General features: G+C 45.4%; 1 protein-coding gene and 1 non-coding gene across 2 annotated transcripts; both read left to right on the forward strand.

The window, feature by feature from the left end:
• The first annotated feature begins 5462 nt into the window (after positions 1-5462).
• Positions 5463-22442, forward strand: LOC142895960 (G-protein coupled receptor 22). Its single transcript, XM_076037337.1, has 2 exons — positions 5463-5926; positions 18560-22442. The coding sequence occupies exon 2, from the start codon at positions 18723-18725 to the stop codon at positions 20424-20426; it is 1704 nt and encodes a 567-aa protein (XP_075893452.1). The 5' UTR covers positions 5463-5926; positions 18560-18722; the 3' UTR covers positions 20427-22442.
• Positions 22443-24330: 1888 nt separating this feature from the next.
• Positions 24331-24403, forward strand: trnaf-gaa (transfer RNA phenylalanine (anticodon GAA)). Its single transcript has one exon. It is a non-coding gene; the product is annotated as a tRNA-Phe (tRNA).
• The last annotated feature ends 2108 nt before the right edge of the window (positions 24404-26511 follow it).

Consider the following 26511-nt stretch of genomic DNA (forward strand, 5'->3'; position numbering starts at 1 on the left):
AGGTCCAATTACATCCAAATCACTGCATGGACATATTGCATTTACATGTGCAAGATAGTTACCGATACTTGTTGCTGGATGTCCGATTCAAAAAGAGTTTTAATGGGAGTTGCACAGCAACACTGATGATGATGATGATGATGATGATGATGATGATGATGATGATGCACCAGTTCATAATATTTCAATAATATGGTCCACAAAGTAAATTATCTTGAGCCTATAAACATATCATATCCAACTCTAACAATACTTTACAATTGTTGTTATCAGTGTTGTAATTATGAACATGTGTGTAAAGCATTCTAATTGCATTAGTGTGAATTGTGTGCACGCTATACAATAACCCTTCATAGAAAGTGTTTCAAGGATTAGAATACTTCTCCATTATTGTATACTTCTCTATTGGCATCAGTGCACCTTTCACAGTAACATTAATTTTTGATCGCTGTATTTACAATTTGTGTTTCATATGTCTGCTTGAGCACGTTGCACGTTGCACGTTGTGTATTTTGTGCCCCTGCTTTGGTCCGTCACGTTCTGCTCTCTCAGTGCATTTTACTGCTCAGAATTTTTGACGGCGCATTAAAGGATTGCCAACATTATTAAGTGGCGCGATGGAAAGCTGCAATTGAAAAGCATGTAAAAGCCAGTCGGCAGACGCAACTACAGCCTTGGTTCCGCTCTCTGCCTGACTGCAGTCAAGTGCGACTCCCGGCCTCAACATGTGCCTGGGTTTTTGATGCGCTGCCAGACAGACGGAGCTGGAGACCCCCCTCAGCGCTGCGCATGCTGTCAGCAAGGACCACCAGACCAGAGCTGCAGCACAAAGTAAACAAACTGAGGAGGGCCCTTTCTATTACTGATCTCTGAATGTCTGTGATCACAGACATTTTTACATTTGGTGCCTTTAGAGGAAAAAGGCAAGACATCAGACGACAGGAATAAAAGAGAAACTCTTTAATGTTTTGTCGACAGACCTTCATCTGCGATGCGAGCAGGAAAGATGGAGGACGTTGGCGTGTGTCATATATTTTTTCTGTATCACACACTGCAGGCCGCTTGAAGTGTTTCCAGCTACAGCGACTGTAATCGGCTCCAAAGCGGCAGGAAACATTGTCACTTTCTTGTCGTGGCAGTCGCACCGTGAAATCACAGAGCAGCAGTTTCTTTTTAGCCACAAAGTTTTGTGCTGATGTGAGCCAAACGTGTGCCGCGGGAAGCTTCAAAACCGAGGTGGGAAAGGCAGGAGATGGCCCACAGAGTTTGGCAGAGGAGGCAAAAATATTCACCGTCTGTACTTAAGTACTGGTTCAACTCCTTTACTCAAGAAAAAGAAAGTGCAGTTTTGGAAATGTACTTCCATAAAAAAGTAAACATGATTTTTTAATTTTTATTTTTTAATTTTTTAATTTTTTAATTTTTTAATTTTTTTATTTATTGCCATTGATGAAACAAAACATTTGCAGATAATTATGCAGTTTCAACCAAACTGTAATCAGTAATAGTTACAACCAGTGATCAATTATAGGAGGCTTTCACTTGTAATAACAATAATCAATGTTATTTTCTAAGTTTTTATTTTTTTCTGTACTGAAAACTGAACACTGAAAACTGAACAGTGACCCCAACATTGTCCCTCTAAATATGATCCAGTTTTCTATTTATCTACACAACAGCATTGTTCAGAGATCCAACAGATCCACTTCAAGCGACAGCAACTATAAGAATAAGTGAGTTACTTTTCACAGAATTTGTACATTTTAACATCTTTTAAATACAAAGGTGACCATGAAAGATATCTGCGTACAAATAGGGAGTAAAACGAACTTGCCGCTTCGCTTTCACCTCGTACGGCAAGTTCGCTGCCCTTGTCTTGCCGCTGCTGAAGGGCATTCTGGGAAATATAGGAAATCAGTACAGTAGATGAGGTAATGGAGTGCAAGGAAGAGATGCAGATAGCGAGCGAACCAATCAGCTGCCGCCCTGGAGACGCTGGCGGATCAAGTGAAGGCAAGTGAAGGCCGTTTGTCAGGAGGGCATTTTGTCCGGAGAAGCTCCTGCCTCTGCGTTCGGGCACTGGGTTTCATCCGCACAACCAAATCACAAATAATCAATTCACAATCAAGGGTTGTTTGTTTTTTTTTCACATCCCAATCAATCAATTCACATCACCGAACGTTTGTCTCAAATCACAATTAACCAATTCACAATTGAGGTTTTGCTTGTTTGTTTCGATCACAATTAATCATCTCACAATCAATCGTTTGTTTGTTTGACACAGAAATTGCTTCCAGCATGACAGTTCATCGTGGAGCAAAGTACGACTGAAATTTCCAGTCAGATTTCAGTCATTTGAGGTCAGCAGGCTGCCCTTCTCCCCCTCAACCACTTCCCTCCCGGTGTCCCTGTGAGTGCGTCAGTTAGCTTATGCGAGGAAGCCCAGGAACTTCCCTGCAGAGTCGCACTGGTGTGAAAAAGGTGATCGTCACGTCACGAAAGTAGATCAAAGCAGTACACGTGCAAGAATTGTTTAAAAAATTAAAATAAAGTGGTTTCTGTGATGTGACAAATGAATGATGGATATTATAAAGAGGAGCGTCCTTTGGTTCTGCGAAGGCGCTTTTCTTTTTTTTCTTTTTTTTTTCTACTGTCGTCATCTCACCGCACAGGCTGCTGCATAAATATTTTGTGAGCCTTTTATGTGCGTCCATTCTTGTTTCCATCTTTCAAACCCAAACTCTGGACATCCTTGCTTGGTTTCTCTCAGTCTGTGTGCGTGTGAAGGAGGGTTGTTCCCCCTTCATTTTCTCCCTTGGCTGAGCGACACAGACATATGGTATGTGGGTGGATGGCAGATGCTCGTAATCGCTGGCAAGCTTTGCATTTGTATGTGACCACTTTCACAAGACTTTCAGATCGATAACAAGGGCAAATCGCTGCTTTTAGTGTTGGTGAAAATAAGGATGTGGTGGACAGGGGGGGAGGGAAGGTCGGAGGAGGAGGGGTGCGAAATCATGACATCATACACAAGACACTGTTTACAGAGGTAAATGAGATTGGTTATGTTATCAGCCTGTCTGTTTTCATTCCAACAACACTGATTCTAAATTTGGTTACATTAATTAGCTTTTTGATTGAATGCAATGCCAATGGTTGATCAAAATAGACCACTGTAGCAAGGAGTAGCTAGCTAGCGAATGCCAATATACAACACACTACAACATCAAAAAAATATCTTTGCATACTTCTCAGTTCAAACAAGCCGCAAAATATTAATGTATTATTACATTGTATATGTAATTTTTTTAGTACACAATTGCACCTTTCTATGCTGCCACTTCAGTAGCTACGTTTTCAGTAGCTACAGTTGTAGCTAGCTTGTAGCTAACTTGTTTGTCACTGGTTTCGTCTGTGGCTTTGTCGGTCAGGTCACGGGGGAAAAGGTCCAGCGATAACAAGTCGAAGCTGCGTATCTCCAATGATGACACAGTCAAACACTCTTTTGTCAATAAAAATCGATCCCCGCTACTGGGGCAAGGACAAGGAGGGGGGGGGGGGAAATCAAGAAAAATTCATACCGCTGGGCGACAGGAGGGCGCTGTGCTAACTAAAACGCTCTAAACACTTCTTTTTTTTTTCCTCAAGGTTGAACAGCAATTACTTCACCATCTGTTTATTAGGCTGAGGTCAAACGTGGCAGTTGCTGCAGTGGACAGTTCTAAGAATTGTTTTCATCCTGCGTGTCTCATTCTCCTGGCACAGCACGTGGGGGTGAGGAGCACAATATATCAGGCTATAACTGGAGCTCATGTGAGCTGCTGGCTGGACTCATCGAACACGACCATCTTACACATGATGACACACACGCGCACATATATGATGGATATTGCTTTGCACGCCAAGTGTACATGTTCTTAATTATTTCATTGTGCTTTTTTCCAACTATTTTATGTGTGTGTACCTCAGTAATTCCATTCTGTCAAGCTGGTAATGTGAAATTCTCTTGGAGATTAATTATGTCTCTATCTATCTATCTATCTATCTATCTATCTATCTATCTATCTATCATCTATCCATCTATCCTTCTATCCATCCATCTATCTATCTATCCATCCATCTATCCATCTATCTATCCATCTATCCATCTATCCATCTATCCATCTATCTATCTTGCTTTCATTCCACCCAGGGAGTTTTTCCAGCGGTGAAGAGCTTACGTCGGCCGATTTTCCCCTCAAAGACTGAAGGTCTTCACACCTTTAATCGAAACTTCGTCGCGCTCACTTTTTTCCTCCGACACCCCCGGCTTGGTAATTCATACCAGCTGTTAAAACAACAGTCTGTGGATCAGCTTGAGAACCACACTGACAGGACAGGGGGGGAGGGGGGAGACTAGGAGGTGGTGGTGGGGATGCTATATTTATTGGGTTCCCAAGGTCACAAATGTAACCGTCAGTGACCTTCATCGCGGCGTACGGCTCCCAGTGACAGAGTGCTGACACTTAACTTGTGGCGGAGGGGAGCGGGAGCGGGGGGGGAGAAAAATCTCTGTGGTTCTGCTGAAACGGCCTCCACGGCGGCACCCACGCTAATCTGCTCAGCAGCCGCAGCAGCCGCAGCAGCAGCAGCAGCCGCAGCAGCAGCCGCAGCCATTACGCTCATAGTGGCTTCTTCTTCTTCTTCTTCGTCTTCTCTGTGTGATTTTCAGAGGAGTCAGTGAGAACGACATTTTAAAAACTGAAATATCTGAGTCACAATCCAAATGATCTGACTCCTCGCCGACGACGTTCGCTCCTTTTTTGTTTTTTTTGTGAGGCGGATGCTGGAGGGATGGGGGCCGGGGTGGGGGGGCAGTAGGGATGTGCAGGCTTCAGATCTTGAAACGCTGCTCCGTGGCCGGGACGGCATCTGTGCACGGAGGCGAGGCGAGAGAGAGCGGGAGAGGAGGGTGGGGGGGAGAGAGCGAGAGAGAGAGAGCCTTCCTTCCTGAAGGCACGGCTATGGGGGGTTTTGATAGGCCATTATAATGCCGTGCCTGAACTGAGTCATTTCCCCTCCTGCGGGGGAATCAGGTGAGTGTGTGTAACACGTTTGGAGTGTTGGGTGGGGGGTGGGGGGATGGGGAGAGGCAGTAATTGGGAAGTCTCGTTGAATTACTTTGGGGGGGGGGGGCGTTCACCCTTGAAGAATCCCAGGTCGTCCTTGCGAGAAGCTACCCATCACCGCCCCCGCCCCCCACCCCCCACCAACAAACACGCGTACGCACGCCTCTCCTCCTCCTCCTCTCTCTCCTCTCCTCCGCATCCCAGTCTCCTCCCCTTTCCCGACAAAAAAAAAAAAAAAAAACCTCTCCATCCTTCAGCAGCCCCCCTCCTCCTCCTCCTCCCCCCCCACCCCCTCCTCTCACATCACCGTATTGGTCGCCTCGGCGGAGCGGCAGCGCTCCAGCGTTGCGGCTTTAGCGCAGCACAGTCAGTCTCGGCGCGCGCGGCTCGGGATGCCGTGGAAGTCCGGGTCCGCGTCGGAGTGGGCAGGTGCGTGTGCGTGTGCTGGCGCGGGCGCGGGCGCGGCGCATTCACGCGGGGATTTCAAGAGAAACACTGTGGTGGTGAAGATGATGATGATGATGATGATGATGATGATGATGATGATAATAAGCTGATCCGCGAGGAGCAGGACAAGAAGCCGCAGCCGAGCTGCTGGGCTTTCCTCTCTCTCTCTCTCTCTCTCTCTCTCTCTCTCTCTCTCTCTCTCTCTCTCTCTCTCTCTAATATTTATGACAAAGCGCGCCAAGTATTCTGGTCACGTTCTGCGCTGACAGCCGGCTGTCCTGCCTTGAGCGCGCGGAGTGTCTGCGGTGTAGCGCAGCGCACCGACACCTGCAGCAAGATGTGAAAAGGAGGGAAACCCGCTCGGCCGACTGGTGAGTCCAACTCTTCTTCTTCTTCTTCTTCTTCTTCTTCTTCTTCTTCTTCTTCTTCTTCCTTCCCCTCTACTTGCCAAAAGACAGTCCTGCGGAATGAAACACGGCCGAAAAGCAGCAGCAGCAGCAGCAGCAGCAGCAGCAACAACACATTGCGAACCTGTGAGTCTGTCAAACCCGAACCCCAAGCCTCGGAGGGGAACAAACAGCGATCACCTCTGCGAGCTGCCCCCAACTTTTTTTTTTTTCACCCAACCGCGTCAAATTTCTTTCACCGCTCAGCAGCAGCAGCAGCTGCAGCAGCAGCAGCCGGACTTCAGAGCTCAGCGGTGAGAGCGACACCGCGAAGCCGCAGAGGTTGAGGCGATCCAACTTGGCTCAGGATCCTGGATCCCCCATCCCGCAGGGTTAGGGTTGCTACCATCACATGGACGCGCCATGCTTTGCGCCACCCCCCCACCCCCCCAACCTCCTCAACACACACACACACACACACACACACACACACACACACACACACACACACACACACACACACACACACCTTTCGCTTCCCCTTCCATCATTTTTAGGAGCCACATACATCAACTCAGCAACTAATGTTCGGACATTTATCGGCTCGAGCGAACAGATTGAGTCCACAATTCAAGTCACTTGCTGGCGGGACCACCGTTGTAAAAAAAAAAAAAAAAAAAAAAACCCACCAAAAGAAAAAAAAACACCAAAAGAAAACCGCGAATCTGCCTGCATGTGCGTATTTTGTGTTTGAGCAGTTCCAAGGCCATCTGTTGGGGCAAGTTAAATTACTTTAGATGTTTAATCTAATGACACACGTCTGGTGTGTTTAGTCATTTAGTGTTATATTTTAGGGCATTATAGCCCAGTGGTCGGCGCTGCCGCCTCACAGCAAGAAGGTTGTGGGTTTGATTCCGGGCTAGGCGCCTTTCTGTGTGGAGTTTGCATGTTCTTCCTGTGTCTGCGTGGGTCCTCTCCGGGTTCTCCGGCTTCCTCCCACAGTGAATTGTGAGTTTAATTGGAAGCTCAAATTGTCCTTACGTGTGTGTATGTAGGTGCAAATGGTTGTTTGTCTCTATGTGGCCCTGCGATGAACTGGCGATTTGTCCAGGGTGTCACCCTGCCTTCGCCCTATGACAGCTGGGAGAGGCTCCAGCAGACCCCCATGCCCCTGAGTTAAGGAATAAGTGGGTATTGAAAATAGATTGATGGATGGATGGATGGATGGATGGATGGATGTTGAAGCCACGACTCTCCATTGACCCTGGGTGAAATGTAAACATGTGAAGAGGTGAAAGAGGTTGTTCGGGCCCGTGACAATTTAAGATGAAATTTCATTTGTGTTTATGCGTGATTAGACAGTAATTGGCTGATTTTCAAACTCGACTGCAGCGAGCGTGTCTTGAAATAGAGAGGAAAAAAAACCCTGAATTTACACAGTTCAATTAATTCCTATCCGTCTGACCAACCGAAAGGATTTCAAGAAGTATGTCATGACAAGCTACTAGCCTCCATGATCTTATTATTAAGCAGCCCACATTTTAAGTGTCTTGTGGTGCTTGTATTATTATTGATTTGTTTATTTATTTTGTTGTTGTTGTTGTTGTTGTTGTTGTTGTTGTTGTTGTTGTTTTTCTATAACAACTGTTGTTGTTCTGTGCAGTCAATGTTGGCGCCCCATCAAACCAAAGCAAATTTCTGTGAGTGGAAACTTAATTGGCAAGTGAAACCTTTCCGATTCTGACTACCTCCATCTTTTACGATACGACCTGTAGCGCAAAAACCTGCAAGATATTGGATAGAGGACACCAAAGCCCTCGCTGTTTTCCGTGTGTGTGTGTGTGTGTGTGTGTGTGTGTGTGTGTGTGTGCACGTGCTACGTGCTCACACACGTTTTCTCCTCTCGTGGATGTTCTGGCGAGGCTGCGATTCTGAAAGTGTTTACGTGCATCTTCCGCTGCCACTCACTCTGGTGTTGACTGCCTGCGTTTGCTTTGCAAATGGGTCACTGTGCGGTTTTTTCGTCGGCGCGTGTATTTATAGAGGAGCTTTGATGCTGCCGGTGGTGGTGGTGGTTGGGGGGGGGTGGGGGGGGGGTATTCCGCCACGCGCGTCACTCTTTCGGCTAGATGCCGCAGTGTGGCGAGTGGAAGCCGGAGCTTCTGGCAGCGCTACATGCTACGCTACGTCGATTGAGATTGAGAGGCCTTGTCTACCCGTCAAACAGAGGCTAGTTGAGAGCATTACGTGGCGTCACCAGCGGTGGAAGCGTAACGCAAGGGTGGTGGAACTTAAAAGTTCCTGTCAGCTCCTTCTGCTCGCAGTGTTGCGATCTTGAAAACTCACAGCGGCGGAATGAAGTGATCGGGCGGCGGGCGGGCGTTTATTTACTGTCGGATGTGGGGATTGGGCGGCGCAGACACACTTTGGTGTGCAGCTACACAACAGGGACACACTTGATGGGAGGGAGCGAGGCGGTGGGGTGACGGTGGGGTGACGGTGGCCGTGACACCTGGGGTGAAATAGACCGTCAAGGCAGCGGTGGACTTGGGCGACCGTGAATCAAAGAAGAAGACGACACAGACTGTGAGCTTGTCTCGTCCACAGGGATGAAACAGATGTGGCACAGAAGGCTTAATGCTTATTAAATTATGTTTGAATACATTGGAGCACAGTGGATGGAAACTGAGATTTAAGGGGGTAACAAAAGGTCCTGTTTTCCCTCCAAGCATCCTTATGTAACTTCTTGGTGTCGGGGAAAAAAAATGAAGGAATTTCTTCTGTGTTATTTGGATGGTGTGTTTGTGCTCCCTGCCACAGGTCGGGCTCCGTCTTTCATTATGGTGTGATAATAAAGACACCCGCAGTGACTCACCCTCTTCATGGCCAGCGATGCCCCGTCTTTGGGATATAAATGGCATTAATTGTGCTCTAATTGCCTTCTGGAGGGGAGCAGCTTAATCATTTAAATCTGCAGCAGACATTAGTCGCCTCCTTCTAGCGGCGCATTTCCACTTTTCCTCCCTTTCCCATCGCTGTAAATGCTTTTCTCTCCGGCTAAGCTGACTTCTTCATCTGCTCGCCGTTCCTCTCAAGCACAATCCTCCACGGAGTCCGCTTCGGGTACCTATAGAACAGGCGATTCGTTGCTTGGGATTTCTCTCACAGAGAGCACCAATCTGCTGGAGTGAGGACTGATTAAATTTAAGATGAAGGTGAAGGCTACAAACACCTGCCTCCCATAAAATATGAGACCGCTGCCAGAGTCAGAATCACACTTCTTCCTTTATGATACATGGAATGAAACGATTCACTGAAGACTCATTCTCATAGAAAAATAGTTTGTTGTTGAAATGTATTGTTAGGGATAAGTAGTTGAAGCATCATAACCTGGAGAGCTCGAAGTTAAATTATTTACGCATTTCACAATAATTTTTGAACCAATTTAAACTTGTTAATCTTACAGTTTTTCCTCAAAAACCTGGATCAATCATTTTTTTTCTGTGTGTATCCATGCTGCTCCAGTAGAAAATGTTTTCACTTGGCCTTATATTCCATCACAAATCGGTCTCCTTTTAAACGTGACAAAAGCAGGGATGAACCGCCCTCCTTCCTAAGAAAAGAAATTCAGAAAGCGACAATTGCAAGAGAGCTGTTTGGATTCTGAAATAATGGTGGTATACCACTGAGTGCCAGTTTTTACACCTGAAGAAAAACAAAGAACAGCACAAAAGTCTTTTATTGGCGAAGAAGATGTTATCACTGTATTCCCCAGTGGCTCTGCCAAGAGTTTAGTCAATACCATGCGGTACACGGCAGGCAGCAGCAGGGTGCCAACTGCCTATTGACCCTACCATTTGGAAACCTTGAGTGTTTTCTATCTGGCACTCAGGTAGTTAAAAAATACGGAAAAAAAACAAAAATCAAACAAGTCTCTTCTAAGTTACCTTTCTGTTTAAGGTTACTGTTTTTAACATTACTGTGCACCAGATTTATACTATGAATACATTTAAAAGATTTAAGAAATACTTGAGAAGAAAGAATAGGAAATACTTTTTCGGGGGGGGGGTCCTCGTTAAGTTCAACTTTACAGATCCAAGTTCTAATGACAGCGGTGACAATTTATATCCTACGGCCAGCTCAGATGTACATTGCATCATTCCTCTACGCAGACTTGTCAAGCAGGTCAGATTTGAAATCACTTTGTTTGTATTGTTTGTTTGTTTGTTTGTTTGTAAATGCACCATTTGGTTTTACAGTTTTTCAGTTGTCGTGCTTTCACAGCAATGACTGTAAAGTGAATCCTAAAAACAGGTGGAATTTCCAGTGGGGCAGCCGTCTTCATGTGCTCTCCTAGCTGGCTATTTCCTGGAATGTAGCATTTTCACTTGGGGTTCAGTTTTGTGAGGTATTACTTACGTGAGAAGCACGTTGTCAAATAACGCAAATCATTAAACAAAATATCCCAAATTTGAAATGCAAAACTGTGCGTAATTGACACATTCACGTTGATGGCCGGGTCGTCAAAATGCTACCCTGCAACAAAAAAAACTTTTATGTTTTTGCCAAGTGAAAACAGGGTTTTAGTCTGATTATTGGGGTGCACTTTGCAGCACAGCTTTTTGACTTTTCCGTGTTGTTGTTCTAAAAGCATTTTTCCACCACTGAATATGAAATTGCTAAATGCTAAATTAGTAATTTATTCAATTGAATTTAATTACATTTGTTTAGGTTAATGAAATAATTGCACCAGAAGTATTTACCTTGGTTGTGCATCCAAGCACGGGGGAGGTTTGTTTGCAGCATTCAGCGCCTCAGGTGGGCTTGGCTGAGTGTAGGACTATTCTGTTGGCCAGGCGGGTGAGAAAAGAGGAGGTTAAAATAGTAAATACTTTAACTCAGGTCTCACAGGTTGCTGCACAGAGGGCCTTTTAATAGGTGCAGCTTTAACCTGAAGCTCCTGGTGCATGGGTCCATCTATCAGTACGCAATGCAGCAGCCTTCAGGACAGGAGCTGCTGGAGGACGGGAGCTTGGAATTGCAGCAAGAACAATAGAGGCGCTGTCAGGATCAACCTGAGAGAGAACTAGGAGAAGGATCCAGTCTGGAAAAGGATTCAGAAGGATGACTTGGAATAATTTTGAAATCACTATAAACATTATTTAATGGGTTGATTGTGTTTATTTCGCACCATTTGTTTTGTACCATTGAACATTTTACTTCTCATCTACTGATGTACAGCCAAAGCAACATTCAGCTTTGTAACCAAATTTATAACCATAAACACTGAAGAGTGAGAAATAAGTATTACTTTGTTCTCTACAATTTTGCTGACAAATAAACCATCCGACCGCCTTCACAGAAGTAATGAAAGTTCAGTATACCGGTGACTCTCCTTCCAATGACAAGTGCTTCAGAAAGAGAGAAACTCTGCTGATTACAGAAGAACACTTACCATCGGAATAATTCATGGCTTTGTTTAATGTACTGAATGCAGTTGTACCACTTTACCATTATTTCACCGGTCATAATTGCAGCTAATCACAGCTATTCTGTGCGATGAGCAAGGAAGCAGCCCTCCTCCGCTCTGATTTAGGTAACAAATTCCACTTGCTGCCACTTGTGTGCCTTTTTTTTCTTTTCTTATTTCATCCCACAGGCCTTTACCTTGATTCCTTTTTGTTGCAAAGATCCCCCAAACGCACAGGCCTGATTAGCGTTTATTGATGGGCGGCGCATGTAATAGCAAAATTACCGGCTTGGAACTTCATATTCACATTCTTATAGAAAGCTGAAGAGCATCGATGATGAATGGTGGCGCTAACTGAAATCCATTGAACAGGCTGTCCGGGGATAATGATGCCTCTCATGCTGCGGACCGTGGCTGTCCTAGAGACCAAGGTCTTCCAGACGAATGAGGCTGTTACTGTAGATTATTCCCCGTGATAATTAACCAGCTCAGTATAGCTCACTTATTGACGTTCCAGCAGTTACCCGTCAAGTGCGGAGGGATACGAAGTGGCAGAAAATGAGAAGCTTTATTGCAACGGCATTGTACCACGAGGCATCGCTTTGGCGCTGGACAATCGGAACACCATTTATTCCAGTGCAGGCGCAAGAGGGGTGGACGGCTGTGGGGGAGTATTTTGCGGCGCAAAAGCGGAGAGCAAACGTGGCGGCTGTGAGATGGATGGTGTGGAGAGGGGAGGCGAGGCGGCACGGCTGGGGCTATTGAGAAGAGAGAAATGGATGAATGGAGGTAGTGAGCGGGGAGCAAACATCGAACCCTCCGGCGATCACAGCAGCGCTCCGCATCTGTCCGCACGCTAACCCCCCCGTACCGCCACCGCCATCCATCAGCCCCTTGTCGCATCCACTTCCGGCCGTCGTCCTCACACTGTCCCGTCCTCCGCCAACTTTGCCTCAGACGCAAGTCGGAAGTTGCTTTAAGCACACGAGGTGTGGACTCACCTCACCCTGCCATCTGTCTGCCTCTTGCTGCGTGTAGGAGTGGTTCAACTTATCGTTGACATATTTTTTTTTCACCCTTAGATGTAGTATTCACTTTTGTTTCCGAAACACGGTGGCAGTGACATATGTTATAGGCATAGGTGAGAGGAAGAGGTGGAGCACAGGAAGCAGGAAACACAAGTTTCCACCTTTCTGAGGCAGGAAGCATGGACAAGTGCTGGATCTAGACTTGGACTTTTTTCCAATAAGAACTAGTAAACCTACCCTAAGGATCGACGAGACCTTTTGGGTAAAGATCACTAGTGCTCCTCCCGTGTGTGGAATGGCAAGAGTGAAAGGGGGGGGGGGGGGCATGTGGGCAGGTAATGTGGAAAGACGGTAGTTAAAGTCCCACGGACAGTCACATCCCAAAAGAGTAGCAGAGATCCCGTGCTCGGGAATCGTGAGGTGATCTTCCCCCCAAAGTCTAACCCCAAATACTGAGTTTAATGCAGGGAGACAATGGGTACCATTGGGACCTGTCCCCACGGGAACGTTTTTTGGTGGAAACGGTAAAGTATTTAACCGTTACGGCCTTTCGTCCACATGGCAATTATTTTTCGTGTTTGGCATGTAGCGGAAATGGGCTTATTTTCATATTCTTGGTCCGTTGGCTGTGTCAGCGTCTTTTAACAGCGCCACGTTTCGCTGTGGCATACGCATTACATCGTTTTCACCCACCGTTCCGTTTCCATCTGCTAGCGTGTGGACGCGACTTTTTTCGACCCAAGGCCTTTTTGACATGACTCAGCTGGGGATGCAACCGACAACCTCCCAATCTTAGGGTGGACCCCCTACCATGAGACTACCAGGCTGGTTTGCAGCACTGATTGGATGACGGTCCCTGAGGCTCATCAGGACCGGTCCAGCCTCTCGTCCAGTCTCTTCCTGGAGTCCGGTTCTCGCCAGTGCATGCCCTCATTTTAAAAAGACGCCCCCTGATCAAAACACATGGGTGCAATAGCTGCCTGTGCTGTCAGCCACTTCGGGCTGCTTTGCTGGGAGCGTGCCAGGGATGCTGCTACCCAGCTGGTGGCTGCTGTCTGTTCGTGCTGCGGGAAGAATCGAGCGGGCAAATTAAGCCTTTGATTGATTGTCCAAGCGCGGATGGTGAGAATGCCTAAGACTGCTATGACTCACAGTAGCATTGCCGCATGCACCATCAACCTCGCTGCCTTCCCCCCTCTCTTCTGCTCTTCCCCTCTTTCCTGTCATCGTTTCCCCTTTAGCTCAAAATGTCACCTTTTGATGTCAGTCACGTGGAATGAAAGAGCAGGGTCCCAAATCTCGCCGTACCAGTTAGCGCTTGTGTTTTTTCTTTCTTTTTTTGCTTGTTTGTAATACACAAATAGAGATGCAGATGCTAGGTTCACAGTCGTTGATTGATACTGATGCTGTTTTTATTTCTTCTTAATTTTTTTAACACCTTTGCTTGATATACACATCAGCTACATCTACTGTGGTTAGTGGCCTCGTGCAAATAACACTGACAATCCCTGGCCCCGAGTTGGACATAAAAACACAAGGCATATGGAGAAGAGCTGGATCATTTCCAACTGCTGAATACGAGCCACAGCAGCAGGTATATTAAAAGTTAGAGCACCTGCTGACATCAGAACAACATGAAAGGATATTTCGCGCTAACCGAGGGTTGCTCTACCGGTCCAAGTGATTTGCCTCACGAAAACAGTATGGAGATAAGAGACTAATTAGGGAACACTCTAACGCCTCAAAATAATGGCACGAATCATAAAAGATTCAGCAGGCACATCCTTTTTTTTGTGGAAAAGTTGTTACAGCTGCTGAAATATGCAGACCGAGCATAGAAGGTTTCGTGGAGGGCACATTCAGCCGGCGCTTCTATTTAAATAATTAGCAAACGGGAGTCACACGTGTACCGAGCACGCTGTCATCGCTGGATTGCAGAGGACAGGAGGTGAAAAAGCCCTCAGGCGTGGCGCAGGATTTTTACCTTCGGCACGCAGCAGCGCGACGGACAGCAATCATGGTGCAATGGGCCAAATTTAATAAAGTGTTTCTGCCTCATTTCAGGCCTGCTGGTTAACGTGTGCGTGTTTGTTGTTTATCGGACAGGTTCACTGGCCCAGAAGTGCGGTTGTCATCTCGGTTTCATCTTGCTTGAAATAAGTCGAGTGTGATGTTTCCTTCTGAAGTAGGACTGCTTGTGTTTTTAGTTTTTTTTTACGTCTGCATGTAATAGTCAGTAATAGTAAAGCAGCAGCAAAATCAGCTTGTTTCTACCAGTACCAGGCAATAATTGGGAAGTGAAGAGTTTTTCTTCTGCCTTTGTCCTGGGTCTTAAAATCCATCAAACTGATAAGACTATACAAAAGAAAACAAAAATAAAAACAATTGCTCTCTGTTCATCATCAGGGAGAAACCATCAGCATCCAGAGCCATTATTATTACTTTGCCTATCTGTTACAAAACAATTTCTTAATTTCCCTAGAGGACCTTGATTATGAAGTGACTATATACACAGTACTGCTCTTTCGACATTAAATGACCAGTACGGTCATTTCGTCTCTTTTTTTTCTTTTTTTTCTTTTTTTCCAGACCATACCTGAGGGGGGAAAAATCTCTCTGTCTCTGTGTTTACCAAAAGTAATTTAGCCGCTGGCTGAGCTCAAAGTGCAAAAACCAATTCAGGATTGTGGGGGGAAAAAGACTACTATCTATACCCCCTTTACATCCGCTGTTAAAAATTGTTTTTTCCATGTCCAGTCGCTATCCACTTGCATTCTAAGCACACAAAAAACAGAGTGGAGCCCTGACATAGGACCTCGACGGGAGGGTCCAGGAACCCCTCCATCTAGGCATTATCGCATTATCACAGGCAAAGCACATTGTCAACAGTAATTGAGTCACCAGCCTCTCTCAAAGTCAAACTAATCTGGAGGTGACCGTTGCTTCTTTGCCTATGCATTGGGCAAACAATTGACATATTTCCCTTCCATTACGTCACTGACAGTTATGTTGCTGATGGATAACTAAGGGGAAGATTTACTAAACTGTAAGAGAGAGGAGATTATTCTCTCCAACAATCAATCAAAATGACTCCATGACTGAGGTTTGAGGCTTGTTTATCTCCTGAAAGAACTGTCAACTCTGTGTTGTCGCGAAACTCGACATGTTAGATTTGTGTCTTTGCGAACCCTTTTGTTCAGGTCATAAAACATCTTATGCAGCACAGGTCTGTTAATGCGTCCTGACCTGCCAATATCTTAGAGTGTTTCCATCTTGTTTTCCACTTTCTTGTATGAATAAAATGCACCCACACCTACAGTAATTCTATCAGACATGTTATGTGCAGAGCATTCATTGATTAACCATTTTGTTCACCATTACATTTATAAACAATTGTCAGGATTTTTATTTCTTTGGTTCGTCAAATCCAAAACCCAGGAACAAAAGACATTTTAATTTTTATATATATGGTTTGGATTTGAGTGGGTGAGTGAACTATTATTTAGTTTTTTATGATTAAATGAAAGAATTAATGAAACATTAAAAAAAAAAATAGAAGATTAACTGATTTCATCATAGCAACTCTTGCAATGATTGTAAATATTGTTTTATAAAAATAGAGGCAACCAGAAGTCCACCTCCAGCCTTATTCCCTGATTTCACTGAAGAATTGCCTGTGTATTATCTCCATACAAATAAAATGATTGTAACTTTCCTCAGTAAAAGCAATTCACATGAAACACTTGTGACATTTTGTTCTGCCTTCCTTACAACCCAATGCTAATGCAGACTTCATCTAATCTTGTGGCTGTGGCCCTTTGTCTCTCCTACCAGCTCATCAGAGTACCACAAGTATTTGTTATCACGCGGCTGATTGTGTCTCATTGTTTTGTTCTGTCATAGAAAAGTGTGAATGACTTCTGTTGAAAGCCACCCAGCCCTCTCACTTCATCAGCGCAAAATCACCCACTTGAAATAATTGGTTCGATTGTTCAAGGAAGCAGGTGATTGCTTGGTATTTGATGAAGCTGATCAAACCAGTGGCTGCAGGATGAATACTATATTCACTCCAAGAGGCAAAGAAACAGTAAACATCGACATAGACATTTCTGATACAAATTTTTGATGGCAGTGATCTTACTTGTACAAACACCTTCCTCCAATTTTGCTTCTCTTTTTTGAATGCAATGTTGTAATGTTGAAAAAAACGGACCGTACAACAATACTCATTTACTGTAGTGCTTTGCTAACCTTTGCATGGGGTTGAAGGCGCGGCCTGCCAGGTCAATGCGCTATTGACAGGTGCATTCCCCCTGTGATTGGTTTAAGTGACTGACTGCTAAATAATAAGTGCTCCTTTGTTAACATGACTATTCTCTGCTGTCAGCCTTAAGGTCACACTGTCCTCGGTCCGCTAGTTCAAACCGCTGCTTAAATAATCGCAAACACACATTGCTGATGCTATTCAGTGTTTGTAGAATGTTTTTTGACATAAGACAACAGCTGAGACAAGAACTATTGTACACAGCATTTAAAATACCAGATGCACTAAGACACGATGAGAAGGGAAGCGTGTCTCTCTGCTCTCTTGGTAAGGGCTTGTTGGACAGGCAGATCAATGATGCTTTAAATCAATGTTCCAGCAACACCTCAGACCCCATGGAACCCATTAGTGGATTAAGATAGAAAGCCGTTCCACAGTGAGCCCTGTTCTGCCTGCAGGTCCTTTCCACATGACAAATGACAGGGGGGAGGGGGGGGGGGACTGTGAAATAAAACAAGGAGAAAAGGGCAAACATGAGGGTGACAATAAGACAGCGCCGTGGCAGAGTCGAGGATGACGGCAAAGACTCGAGTCAGCGCTGCCAGTAAGGACACACCTGTAGGTTCCTCACAGCTATCAGGTGTAGCTATCCTCACAGAATAGTTTTTTTTGTCACGGTTTTCGAGTCACTTCACTTCACAAGACTTCACAATGGCTTCCCAAAGAAAGGAGAAGATGCAGCCAACCACCGATTGCATGAATTTACAAGCAAAAGAAGTCATCTGCGCCAATAAAGAAGGGAGAGAACAATGTGGGAAGGTGTGAGAGGTGCGAGGGCAGGCGGATGAGAAAGCGGGGCTGCGGGGAGAGGATATACCCAGGGAGTTTGTCGTTCACTGATAGCGTTGTTTATGCGCTGCTGTCGGCAGATCATTGATCCATTCGTCTTCATTACGACTCCCTGTGAGAACTATTAACTGCTGCCACTGTCAGTTAGGTGCCTGCCGTCCGTTGACATTCACTGCACGGCGTCTCCACCACCCTGCTGATGTCCCTGCCTGCTTCTCCCTTTTAGAGGTAGAAGAGAGAAGGGAAGACAAAGGGTTTTAAAAATTGGAGTTTCTTCAACCGGGTACGTCCTGGATTTGATCTAGATTTGTGTTTGCGTTGTCATGATGACTACACTTTCAGTCCCAAAAGAGTGACTGAAGTTCAGGTGGCGGCCACTCACAAAAATCACGGGCAAACCGACACTGGCACCTTAACCGCACACCACATACCGTCTCTTGCCTTTCCATGTATGACCTATATAATCCACGTTGTGTAATAACGAATCAAAATTCCACCCACTCAAACTCACAAGAGGCACAGCTCTGTGTATCTGAGGGAGGCGTATGGAGTAGTATATGCGCTGTGAGTGCAGTGAGGAGCATTTTACGTGGATTTGTTCAAACGTGCAGATTGTTCAGGGTCTTTGCGCAAAAGACTACTGCACGGCCAGTCCACACACACACACACACACACACACACACACACACACACACAGCAGCAGCAGCACCTTTCCCCCAAAGGCACGAGTCCCGCCTGAGCCGTCACCATTGTCGATGCCGAGCATGTATCCGACTCACTGCCTGAGCGCTGAGGCACCAGCGGGCCGTCAACTCGGCAGCTCCAACTGCAACCTGTGACTCCAGTCGACTGCCAGGATCCGCTTTCACCCCCCGCTGTGTCAGGCTAAAGCTGCACCGTCACTTGTGAAATGTGACAAGATTGACTTGTACTTGTTGCACTGTGTTTTTTGAGTGACTGATAAACGCTTGATCTTTCTCTGTCCTCTTGTCTGCCAACCCCCCCAGATTCCGACAGCGACTTGGCCATCGTTCTCTCCACTGCCCCCCAAACCCAACCCCACCACCACCACCGCCAAAGGGGGAACGGCAGAGCATGGTGTGGTGGTGCGCAGGACCGTTATAGCCGTAGCCGTTGCTATGCGTAAAGGAGCGGAGCGACGCGGCATCAATGGAGACCGAAGGCTATCGTGACCTCCTGGAGACCAGCGACGGTCAGGCGGCGGGCCTGCTGGATGGCAGGGCCGAGGCAGGAGCGGAGGAGGCCTGGAGTGGCGCCGCCGCCGCTTACCCACTGGGCTTCCAGGTGTCCCTGACCACCGTCCTCGTCCTGGAGCTGGTGCTGGGCTTCAGCAGCAACCTGACCGTGCTGGTGCTCTACTGCGCCCAGTCCAACCTGGTGGACTCCGTCAGCAACCTGGTCACGGTCAACTTGCACGTGCTGGACATCCTGGTGTGCGTGCTGTGCCTGCCGTTGACCGTGGCCGTCATTCTGCTGCCGGCCAACGGTAGCGGGGTGGGCAGCCTGGCTATGCTCTGCTGTTTCCATGAGGCCTGCGTGACTTTCACCAGCGTGGCCACCGCCGTCAATGTGCTGGTCATCAGCCTGGACCGCTATGATATCTCCGTGCGCCCGGCCAGCCGCTTGCTGACCCCCCGGCGGGCGGCGCTGCTCCTGGCAGCGGTGTGGGCCGTGTCTCTAGCAGTCTTCTTCCTGCCCTTCCTCGAGAGCGACTTTTTCTCGTCTGGCACCGATAACGGTGAGGACGAGGAGGCAGACGGGCGCAACCGTACCTTCGAGCTAACCACTGCAGCTCTGAACCCCGTTTTTACCTCCCAGTCTCCATCCTCTGCACCTCAGCCGCAGCCATCCACCCCTCCCCACCACCTGCCTCCTGTGTGGCAGAACAGGACTCTGCTGTGTGTAGGGGGCCAAGGCTACTACACAGGCCTGGCGATGTACTACCACTTACTGCTGCAAGTGCCCTGTTTCTTCGTCGCCGTCATTGTCATGCTCTTCACCTACTCCAGGATCTTGCAGGCTCTCAACATTCGCATTGGTTCCCATATGATGCGGACTACGCGGGCAAAGAGCGACTCCACCTGCAGGATACGCTGCCGGAGGCAGAAGATGAAGGACCTGAGCCTGCCCACGGAGACAGTCTCCTCCAACCCCAACCAGAACCTCAACCACCCGCCACTCATACCCTCCCCCACTCCGACACCAACGTCACCTCCTGCACTCTCCTCTGTACCCCAGGGAATGTCCGACAGCGGAGCGACCGTGACCACTGTCAGCACCGCCGCCACCACCCCGGTGGCTACGACGCCGGCCACCCCAGCATCTCCGACCCCGGCCTCAGTCTCGAACCCGACCAACGCCATCTCTCCGCTCCCTGCCTCTTCAATGGGCGTACAGGCGTCGGTGTCGGCCATCATCGCCCTGAGGCGCGCCGTGCGCAGGCACAGAGACCGCCGGGAGCGCCAGCGTCGAGTGTTAAAAATGTCCCTGATAATCATCTCCACCTTCATTGGCTGCTGGGCTCCACTGTCCGCAGTCAACGTTCTGATCCTGTGTCTGGGCCCCAGCGACGGCTTGGTGCGCCTGCGCCTCTGCTTCCTGGCCATGGCATACGGGACAACTATTTTCCACCCTCTGCTTTATGCCTTCACCAGACAAAAGCTGCGCCGTGCCCTCAAGACACGCGTGAAGAAACGGGTGGTGTCTCTTTTGCAGGTGGACCCGGCTCCCAGCGGGGGAACAGTTATTCACAACTCCTGGGTGGAGGGTGGAGGTCAGAGGAAGGCCCGTAAGCCAAGGGTGGAGGCCAGTGATGGCACGGATCGGTGCCTCACTGAGGTGGTGAGGGAATGAGGCTTGTCTTCAGAGATTGTGTGTGTGTGTGTGTGTGTGTGTGTGTGTGTGTGTGTGTGTGTGTGTGCGCGCGTGTGTGTGTGCGTATTTGCAAATTTAAAGTACAGTATGTCACTAATTTGCTGGAGGTGGGTGTGAGAAAAATGACAACGAATTAGTTTACAAAGGTCAGGACAAATCACGCGACCTCTGCCTCCATGCAGATGTGGAGACAGGCGAGTCCACAGCTCTAATGAGAGGCTGCTGACGGCTGGTCCTGCAACTGGGCCTCGTTAGTCCACCGCCAGAGTGGCACAGTGGCGTTTCCGCAGTAACACAACAGGCAAAGCACTATGACAAAGCACGACAGCCACAGTGATCAACAAATGCAGGCACGCACCCATCAAGTTGAGTCAAATTGAATAAAACAGCAGAGGTATAAACTATATTAATGCTCCTACTCACAACTTTAACTTGCACGTGCATGTTCATATGCACAGATAGACAAACACACACATACCTAATGCACATTAATCTGTACTAAGTCAGTATCTGTGAAAGCACACCAATATCTACCTGCACAGATATTTTCTGAAGAAAAGAACATTAACAGAAGTTTTCTGTCACCTAATTTCCATGCCTTAATTGAGCTGTGTTAAAATATCCTCATGGTGCTGAATGTGTGCTGGCGTATGTTTACAATAATGTACCGGAGTAACAGCATTTACACATTATTGAAGCTAAAGCAAATAAATGGCAGGTAAAGACAAGTATACAAATTTCATGTTTACAGGCTTATAAAGAACTATTTACAGAAATTTAAAAAGAAAAATGCTGATTAAGATTTTTATTTTAAATTGTGAGCACCGTGTTTTCAAGGGCAAGACGGCCACAATGACATAGGAGCGAATGACTTTCCAAATGTGTACGCCTGAATGTAAGTTTGCATGTGTGCATGAGTGCGCGTGCGTCCATGATTATGTGCAATAAATCGTGTGCAAAGCAATGACCTCTAGGATGTGACGAAGACAGACTTGTGAGTTTTGTATTTCTAGTGAGCGTACAGGAGGAAAGGAGAGCAACGGGGACTTACTAATCTGCTGGGGTGTTATGCCACTAAGCAAAATGTATAAATCAGTTATGTGAAGCAATCGTAACCACACAGGTCACTGTAATACCACTGAAATCATATCACTTTAGTTTTTAAAGTGGAAATTAAAGGGCAGCATTTTGTTTAAAAAAACAAATAAATAAATAAAAATAAAAATGTAGTCACTGCAGGTAAACTAGCATCTCAAACCGGAGAGCTGGGGCACCTCCTCATATTAGCATTGTGTTGCTCTGTAGGACAGAGTCACAGCTTCTGAACAGCACTTTGAGTGACTGAGAAAACACAAACGCCTCTGTCAGCATCCTGGACACAATTCACTATACCTGTGTCTCTCTTTCTCCTCAGGGCTTCATTTCTCATTTCCAAATGTTCGGAACACATGACAAATTAAAAAAAAAAGCAGCCCTTGATCGGCTATTGCATTATGGGTGTTACAATATAGATTAACATTTCTGTGAGGTAGTAGATACAATACACTTTAAAATTTGTATAAGCTCAAGTTTTGGAGAGCTTCTTGGGCTTTGGGCTATCTCCTTCATCACCTTTTACACTATTTGTGAGGCAGACAACAATTATTGTGTATTTGTGTACATTTTTTCAGGGATGTAAATAATGAAGTTTATGTTTTGGTTTTAGTCCAAAAGGGGGGGGAATTGTCTTGTTTTGTTTAGTTTTTTCCTTTATTTTCTTTCAGTCACAATCATCTACTGGACTGAAAACTCAGCCATTGTGTTAAACTCTGAGCAAGTTACTGTAAAAAAAAAAAAAAAAAAAAAAAAAGCGTTTTTGTGTTAATTATGTATGTGTGTACAATGTACTGTACATTTATGACCATGTGTATAGAGAAATATTAGTATTGTATAAGATTTATATTACGTGTTATTACATAGCGCAGAATCTGTATTAAAAAAGGTAATCTTATCTCAGTTTGCTGTTGACTTGTCATCTATTTTCAACTATTTGAACCAATGTTTCCTCCCAGCTGATAATGGAACATTGTCACATGGAGAATTCAATGCAGTTGCAAAAAGGTCATTTTTATTATTTTTTACAAAACTGCTGGCTGAAAAGTTTTCCTCCACATGAATGGAAATTTAAAATTGTTTATTTCAAGAATTTACTAGAATCTTCTAGTGGGAAGGTTACATTACTGGGCTGTTGTGTCTTAACTGCCAACTGCATGGACTCATCTCTGTGTGCTGTATATGGAGGCCTCCCTTCCTCTTTCTCTGGACGTTACTGTCCAAATCATTCTCCTTTTTTTTTCCAGCTGCCTCTGCCTTTCTATGTCTCCTATTTCCACTCTCCGGTTCTTTGATCCCTAAATTCCTAAATTTAGAAACTCCGCCCCAGATACTGGCTGTATTTAATGGTGAGCGTGGTATGCCCTCACTGTTTATTCACTGTGATGTGACAACTATACTGATCACAAGCACGGATGAAAAGAAAACGTGGCCACCAGGTAAGTACCTGTATAAAAGGTGATGTCACAGGACGTGTCTGGAGCTGCGTGCACAGTGTGAGAGTGAGTTGAATTCCTGACTTATTTGTGCTGCGAAACAACATTGCAGAACCGATGCACTTAAAGCCCATCAGTCTCTCCTCTTTCACACCGTCATTTCATGGCGCTCCTTTTTATTTATTTTTATTCCGTCGGTCTGCATCGGCTTCATCTCTTATCCACTCTGAGGGGCCTCCAGAACAAAGCAGAAAAAATCTGCAGTGCCTGTGAAGGATGGAAAGTCACCTTGGGGGATGACAGAGGAACAAAAAAATGGAGAAAGAGAGGAGGAGAGAAAGAGAGTGAGGCAACGAGGAGGGTAGATTAGCAGGGAAAGAGGGATGGGGGGAGGCATAAAGCTGGCATTGGGACATCTTATGACTAATAACGGGACAGCACCGCATCACTGCAGAAAACCAGCAAGAAAAAAAGGGGGGGAAACAGTGAGGAAATTATTGCATTGGCTTTTGTGTTTCCTCCTCTGGCCTTGTTGAGTCTCACAATATTATACTGTGAAAATATTCTCACATTTGGTTATTCGATAACCACACAGCTCATAAGTCTGAAGGAACAACAAATATTTATAGCATCCTATACCACCCACCCAACACCTTGTGATTTATGGCAGCATTCACACAGCACTAATTTGGACAAATGTTTTGTCTACTGCCAGACGAATAGCTGAGTGAGGGGGGGGGGAGTCTGTCAGTAAGACTAAAGATTGTGTATTTGGTGGAAATGAGGGATCGGGAACAGAGGGAAAAACACAGATAGCAGCACAATTCATGGATAAAGATAAAGATAGTATTTCACCTTCAGCCAGTTGCAGTTGCCTATAGATGGAGAAGTCATAGCTGTACAATTTTTAGGTGGCATCATGATATATATTTTAAAAAAAATGGACTCACTGTCCTGTGCTATGCATGAGAAAAACAACCCAAGAAAACACATTTGCTATAATCTGTTAAGTATTGACCTGTGTGTTGTGGCTTTCGATTCATTCATTGTTCCCTTAAGAGATTAACGCCTTTCAATGAGTGTAACTGTAAAATCGACTCTATTCGACATATAATACACTGCAGCTTCACAAGCGTGCGGTGTTTCAATGGCGCCCTCTTCCGTTCAAGTTTTTAATTTTTTTTTTTTTAACTTCGACATATGACTGAATGACTTATCAACATGTTCGCATTTTTGTTATTTAGCCAAGAAGAATTCTGTCGTCTTTGTTCAATCAATTTATTAGACGTGCGAGTGACGCGTTTTGTATTTGTATATAGTTACAAAATTGCTAATTTACGACATGCTTTTAAGACGCCGAAATAGCTCAGTTGGGAGAGCGTTAGACTGAAGATCTAAAGGTCCCTGGTTCGATCCCGGGTTTCGGCAGAAATGAGGGGATCCCTTTTTGGCGGTGGGATAGAGAAACCGCTGTCCGTGACTTTCAACTTTTTTTCATGGAGAATGACCTACATCTACTTGTGAAATTATCGTGAGAAAGATTTATTTAATTACAGGTATTTCAATGGTCAGTTTAAACAATCCGGAGTGGCGGTCATTATCACCAGCCAAACGCCAAATGATTATGACCGCCACTATAAGTAAATCTATCGTTAAACTGGGGCGTTACTAAAGAACTACAACACGGCAATAAATAAATAAATAAATAAATAAATAAATAAATAAATAAATAAATAAAAGAACTACTAAAACGGAAAGAAGATCCATCGTACTGTAGCTGCCCGGACTTTTAAAAGCAGCGCACACTTCATCTGGAGATCGTGACCATAGATAGGCAAAGGCAAAAGAGAAAGAAAAAGGGCAAAAGAAAAGGCAAAGACAAAAAATTTTGGCACTGTTTTTTCCATTTGTGTTTTACAATGCCAAAAGGGAAAAAGCAACCTGGTCACCTCCTGTTTCATAGGCTTCCTCTGTACTGAGGATCGCCCAGAATGCAAAGCTCTAACTTCAAAATAAAATACATCAAATACAAAACGAAATAAAAATAAAATCTAAAGAGCCATGAGTGTGCCCCAACCAAGTTTAACATAATTGAACTAAAACAATTTAATAACACCGTTACATATATATACATATGTATGTATGTATGTATGTATGTATGTATGTATGTATGTATGTATGTATGTATGTATGTATGTATGTGTAGTTTTTTATTATTATTTATTTATTTATTTATTTTTAGCACCGGCTTCACTCCTATTGTTCGCGCCAAGATATCGTCACAGCGCTCTGCGCCTGTCTGCGCCATACCGCGCGGCAGACCGCGGCAAAAAAAAAAAAAAACCCGCGTTCAGTGTGACTGAAGGTCCCAGGTTTATGTTTTCGTTACAAAAATTAAACCGGTCTCCGGTCATTTCACTAGGGGGCGATGTTGGCCAACAGAACACAGATAGGGGAGCGCGAAAAGCAAACCTGCCTGCAGTTCAGTTCAGGCAAGCGGAAGACGATATGAATTTATAGAGGGTTAGTTGAGTGACCAACTTTAAATATGCTGCAACCACCAGCCATTACTTGCATTCAAACGTGTCTTCGAAGTATCTGAGTGGTCGTTTTGTTTTTGTTTTTTAATGAATTGAGTTTTAGGACAAATGATTGTTACATGTTTCAGTGACATGATCTGTGATATGTAAACCTTAATATCTCAAATATTACGTTTTTTTTCCTGATGCTATTTAGAGATTACATTCAAATTAGAGGATGATTTGGGTTGTTTTTTGGTGGTTGAGTGTGTGCGTCCTAACAGAGTCCCGGTTTCTTACTTCATATTTTTAACTTGTTATTCCTAATTGATGAGGAAATGCATTTGTACAGGCCCATGACACGCTGAGTTGAGCCTGCATATGAAGGTTTTATGGAATATTTAGCATTGTAGCGAGGCTACAGTTGGCCATACAATCTTGTTGCATGTTTTGTCTTGTATTGTACCAATCAAGTAAGTTCCTCATAATTCCTTCCCAAGGAAATTGTAAGAGGCAATTTCAAAAAAAGTCCCTGTGTCTTCAAAATGCTTTCAAAATAACATCTTAGTTTTTATCATGTCATTTGTCTGTGGTGACTCACATCATCCCAGCCTATTTTCTTTATGTGTGTTGACATGTTGTACAACAGGTTTTTTTTTTTTTTTTGTCTGTTTGTTTCTCCCCTCCTACAAGGAAACACAATTAAAAACACACAGTCTTGCATGACTGCCGTCTGACCTGATTAACCTTTTAATAGAAAGGTTATTAATAAACCACAAATATTTTGCAGACACAACAGAATCAAGACAATTGCAACAGCTACTACGTTGGATCAGGCGCGCATATTTCCTGATACAGCTCATCAAATGTCCCGGATTTCAAATATCTATTGCATTTCCCTGCAAACCACTCCCCCTGCACACAGCACTCGCCCCACTGTTTATCCGTCGACGAATCAGGGCAATTCTTTGTCGCCACTGGCTTCCACGTGTGGATTTTCCACCGTGACTTTGTTAT

This window comes from Nelusetta ayraudi, unplaced genomic scaffold (genome assembly GCF_046127955.1).
Source record: "Nelusetta ayraudi isolate G7.1 ecotype Tasmania unplaced genomic scaffold, CSIRO-AGI_Nayr_v1 ptg000050l, whole genome shotgun sequence".
Taxonomy (NCBI): domain Eukaryota; kingdom Metazoa; phylum Chordata; class Actinopteri; order Tetraodontiformes; family Monacanthidae; genus Nelusetta; species Nelusetta ayraudi.

What these genes read in the sequence shown, in the direction of transcription:
- LOC142895960 (XM_076037337.1), top strand. Translation starts at nt 18,723, where the DNA reads ATGGAGACCGAAGGCTATCGTGACCTCCTGGAGACCAGCGACGGTCAG.